At 52.4% G+C, this 5,178-nt stretch overlaps 2 protein-coding genes across 2 annotated transcripts; one reads left to right on the top strand and one right to left on the bottom strand.

The window, feature by feature from the left end:
- Window positions 1–654: 654 nt before the first annotated feature.
- On the bottom strand, window positions 655–1,385 carry PUNSTDRAFT_128995 (uncharacterized protein; the record flags this gene model as incomplete). The annotated part of the gene is made up of 4 exons (XM_007378161.1): window positions 655–765; window positions 848–996; window positions 1,052–1,240; window positions 1,292–1,385. 4 exons carry the CDS (start codon window positions 1,383–1,385, stop codon window positions 655–657), a joined length of 543 nt encoding a protein of 180 aa, XP_007378223.1.
- Window positions 1,386–2,611: 1,226 nt separating this feature from the next.
- On the top strand, window positions 2,612–4,939 carry PUNSTDRAFT_59004 (uncharacterized protein; the record flags this gene model as incomplete). The annotated part of the gene is made up of 3 exons (XM_007378160.1): window positions 2,612–2,827; window positions 2,880–3,885; window positions 3,939–4,939. 3 exons carry the CDS (start codon window positions 2,612–2,614, stop codon window positions 4,937–4,939), a joined length of 2,223 nt encoding a protein of 740 aa, XP_007378222.1.
- Between the last annotated feature and the right edge of the window lie 239 nt (window positions 4,940–5,178).

Here is a 5,178-nt window from a genome sequence, read left to right as displayed (position 1 = left end):
CTGGTCAGTAGCACTAGGAATGTAATGTAGCACTAGTCATGTAATATTGTATACAGTTATTATGCAATCCAAATATTTTTTTCAAAATCAAACATTTTAGTTTTTGTCTGATTAATCATGGCATTTACTGAGCATATGATGACTACCAAATTGCCATAGTGTCTGTAGTGCCCATAGCATTGGCTCTGTGCTATATAGTCATGGCAGTGTGATCTATAGCACCCATAGCACTTTATAGCACTGGCAGGTACCTCTATAGCAACTGCAGGCAGCTCCATAGCAACCATACAAATTGACATTGCTATGGAACTATGGATGCTATATTGGACTATGTAGTGCTGTATAGTCATGGGATTTTTCTCAGATGTTATCATGGTCTTGGAGTATAATTCGACCTCTTCAAAGCGCATTCGACGACTCTCTACACCGAGCTCCTTGCACGCCTCGAGAAAGCTGGCCTTCGCAAGCGAAATCGAGTCGATTCCATTCGGAAACGGCTGCGTTGTCGCGAGGGTGACCCTGAAGTGTGTGCCGGCGAGCTTCGATATCGACTTTGACGGCGGGGACTGCTTCCCCTGTAGACATCCAATGGCGCGGATAGGGTCGTACGGTGAGTATTGTCTTGATCCCTTGGTGGACTTCTGCGGGGTACGCTCAGACGGCGGAGTCGAACTGCGGGATGATTGTGTCGAGTGGCGCCGTGAGTGAGTTGTCTTGTTGACCTTTTTCCGCGGTGGAAGGTCCTTCGCAACCGCCTTCGGAGTACTGTTGATAATCTGGAAGGTTAACATGGCGTGCATGTGAGCATACGACATCGTGGACATTGTGAATAGAGGAGACAGAGTACGTGGGGAAGGTGCTTTGCGTTCACGCGTCGACGCTTTGACACCGGTTCTGCCTCCCCCTCGTCTTCCTGCTCCTCAACAGACTCCGCGTCCTCTTGTTCTTCGTCGGTACCCTTCGTATGAATGTCTTCTATGGACCTGTACTTCCAGTCTAAACATGTAGGACATGATCAATGATCAGTGATTCAGAAAGCTCGGCGACGTACACGCAGCATTACGCTGATCCGCCTCAAAATCACTCTCATCTTCTGTTACACCAGTACCACCGTTTGCCTTTGAGCTCATAAACAGGTTTGCTTCGTCATCGTCATCTGACTGATCCTTGTTGTGCCGGCGAGACGAGTTCTTGGCCTTGTTACTTGCTGATGCGGTCACGGTAGCGGAGCTGGTCGACACTGCAATACCCATGAGAAATGCCTGACGACAACCAAGAAAGTATCCCTTACCGGTGCGTTTGTGGCCTTGCGATCGCGATGACTTGCGCCTTGCATTGACCGGCGTTTCCAGAGCCGTTCGTCCACGTTTCTGCGCCGCTTTCATGACTGGGGCCTGCGTGATAGCGATCGAGAAGGTCTATAGCGGTCGGGACTGTCTATAGCAAGTATAGAAGAGGCGTACGTGGCAAGCGCTTGGCTCTCGATGGTCGCACTTCAAGCCGGAGGACTACCCTTCACCTCTGCACACTGACCGACGGTGAGTTTTCAATCACCGGGGCAACTCCGACCGCTCATACTTCGTCACTCAGCGCTCAATTCACGACCCTTCGTTGCTCACTGGCAGCATTCTGCGTGCTCGGTGCTCCAAGATAGTCGCACGTCGAATAACTACTTCGAAGCTTGGACAACCGGCAAGACTACACGGCCTTTTACGAACAGTCAAACAATCACAACAGCGCCAACACGGCTTCGACGCTTTCATTCCCAGCTGAAAGCCCGCGTCTCCCCTGCGTTCACTAACCAAAGGTGAGTTAGTCATTTCTCGGTGCACCGCCGGGCACTCATGCTTTGTTTAATCAGTCTTTGATTGCACCTACGATTCTATCAATGCCTGGCAGCTTTGCATGTACCGGATGCCTCAAGACGTTTGCATCCAATGGCTACCTCCATAGCCACCAACGGCAGTCTGCCTCATGCAGATGGCTTCATGAGCTACGCTACAAGGCTGACCCTGCCCCTCTTCGGGACTATGCCGATGCTAGCGACCAGGAGGATGACCCGCCTCATGCTCACCTGGATGATCCGCAAAACTACATGCCCGGAATGTGCTCGGAAGACGACGGGAGCATGGATTATAGTGATTACGATCAGCGGACCGGTGCAGCACCATTTCAAGCACCATTCGACCCTCATACGCCTCCGCGTCAAGTTCGTTCGCAGCCGCTTCACGACCCGTTAGAACGGGTAGTCGCGGAGAAAGCAGTTGATGCTGATCCCGCATCGACTGTCGAGTATCGCGGCGCTGGCAAAATTCTGCGGTATGACGAGGATGTTCGTGCACGCCTGGAATCGGCCAGGACAAGCGAAGCATCGGTCTATGAGCCTTTCAAGCACGATCTGGACTTTCAGCTCGCTCGGTGGGCCAAAGAAGAATGCATTAGCGCAAATGCCCTTACGCGCTTGCTCGAAATACCTGAGGTACGTTGCTTGACCCGGTCTCGTCACTGTCTGCTTATCCATGGTCAGGTCGTTGATCGCCTCGATCTCTCATACCACAACGCTCGATCTCTCAATCAGATGATCGATCAGCTACCTGGTAACCCGCCCTGGATGGAATCGGACTTCTCGGTAGTCCACGAAACGCACGGCGTAGTCACCCAGAAACTGCGCTTTCGAGATCCGCTGGAATGCATCAAGTCCCTCTACGCCAATCCCGACTTCACAGACCATATGAGTTACGCGCCTGTGCGTGACTTTTGTGATACGGAGAACACGCAACGCATGTACAGTGAGATGAACACGGGAGATTGGTGGTGGGAAACCCAGGTACGACTCGCCTCTGTTACTTGTTGCGCTTGCGAATCTCATGACGATACAGGCGAAGTTACCGGACGGTGCGACCGTCGTCCCGGTGATCCTGAGCTCGGATAAGACTCAGCTATCCACGTTCAGTGGTGATCAGCAAGTCCACCCTGTGTATCTCTCGATAGGCAACATCTCGAAGGATATTCGCCGAAAACCTTCCTACCATGCACAAGTTCTCATTGCGTATCTTCCCATCACCGACATGTCTCACCTTCCCGATGACGTTGCCCGTGTCATGCGGGCACGCTCTTTTCATGCGGCCATGCGCGTTGTTCTCAGGTCGCTCGAGGATGCGGGGAAGACAGGTGTGGAGCTTACCGGAGGGGATGGTGCCGTCCGGTTGGCATTTCCCATCGTTGCAGTGTATGTCGCCGATCATCCAGAGCAAAGTCTGGTCTGCTGCACTCGGTTCGGACAAAGATGCCCAAAATGTTCGGCGGCGGCTACTGATTTTGCCAAACATCGCCTGTCCTCCTGGACTCTTCGGAAGCAAACGGATACCCTACATAACCTCCGGCGTGCGCAGGCGCATGGCTCGTATCGCAAAGCCGAGGCAGCTCTCAAAGCCGCCGGGTTAACCCACGTCGACGACCCCTTTTGGGCCCATCTCCCCCACTGTAATATTCACTCCGCCATATCGGCTGACGTACTACATCAACTCTACCAGGGCATGCTTATGCACCTAATAGAGTGGTTGACGGCTCTTATTGGTGCATCAGAGCTTGACGCCCGCCTCCGACGCTTGCCTGAAACCCACGGAGTCCGCCATTTCGCAAACGGCATCAGCGGTTTGGCTCAAGTTTCTGGCCCCGAACGCAAGCAGATGGTTAAACAGCTCCTTGGCTGCGCTGTTGGGGCTATTAGCCCGCGTGCTTTGCGCGCAACCCGGTGCTTATTCGACTTCATATTTATCGCGCAATACATCAGTCATTCGGACGAAACTCTCCAATATCTCGATGAAGCTCTCGCGGGGTTCCATGCGGATAAGCAAGTTTTCATTGACGAATGTGCACGCGCCGGTATGTTCTCTGATATTCACCTCTACATATACTAACGAGATACGACATCGCAGTGCCGAACTTCAACATCCCAAAGTTGCACATGCTGTCACACTACGTCGACGGCATCCGGGCCGTCGGTACAACGGACAACACGAACACGGAAACGTCGGAACGGCTTCACATCGACAACGCCAAGCGTGCATATGATGCCACGAACAAGAAGCAAGACTACGTGGAACAAATGACGCGGTGGCTCGAACGCTACGAGAAGCTTGCGCTTCGCGACGTACACATCCGCTGGTATACCAACACACTCCCGCCACCTCCGCGAACTCGCTCGCGACGGATGAAGATCTTGCCGTGTGGTCCCACGTTGTCGAAGTTTCCGCATGTTACGGCTGTTTCATTCACCTCTATTGCTTCCAACTACCACGCACCCCGCTTCCTGGATGCGCTCCGGGCATTCATTGCTATTTCGCGATGCTCCACCGAACGTGAACGTGCAGCCGCTCGGCGCCGGAATCATGATAATCTCGAGGTGCCGTTCAACTGGGTAGACGTGTGGCACCGTGCTACGTTCGTCATATCCAATATTCAGATTGACGGAGCGCCTGACTTCGTCACGACACCTGTCGCTAACCCCTTTGGAGGGCGAGACCGGTCGGGCCGCTTCGACACCGTCCTGGTTGATGTTGCGGACGCCGACGACACGGGCATTGAAGGTCTTGGCGTTGCGCGTGTACGAGTCTTCTTCAAGGTCCCTGAGCAGTTCAGTAAAGCAATGTTCACTGACTACGGAGTGTCTTCGCCGGGACATCTGGCATTTGTGGAGTGGTACACCCCACCGTCGTCGAAGAATCGGCACCACCAGATGTATTCAGTGACACGGAAGCGAGGACAGCCAAAGGTGGGGATCATTGAGGTTTGCAAGATTCGGAGGAATTGTCAGCTTTTCCCGATGTTCGGGGAGAAAGCTGACAAGTCATGGTCATCGACAAATGTCCTTGATCGCTGCGAAAAGTTTCTAGTAAATAACTTCCAGGATCAACATGCTTATCAGTCCCTATGGTAGGAACAGATAATAAGCTTTGTACTGTTGTACTGTAATGTATAGCTATTATCCTAGACATAACAAGACTGTTTAGTTCAACTGTGAAGTGATTCAAGTTCTTGAATTACTCGCACCATTGCATGGATGTGGAGGCTTACTATGCCTTCTATGGACTCTATCCAACCACCTGGTTCAACTACAGATGCTATAGAAGAGGTACCTGTCATCTATACATGCTATTCACCTAGGGAATCGTGCTC

This window comes from Punctularia strigosozonata, assembly GCF_000264995.1.
Source record: "Punctularia strigosozonata HHB-11173 SS5 unplaced genomic scaffold PUNSTscaffold_1, whole genome shotgun sequence".
Classification (NCBI taxonomy): domain Eukaryota; kingdom Fungi; phylum Basidiomycota; class Agaricomycetes; order Corticiales; family Punctulariaceae; genus Punctularia; species Punctularia strigosozonata.
This window is presented reverse-complemented; position numbering and strand designations above follow the sequence as displayed.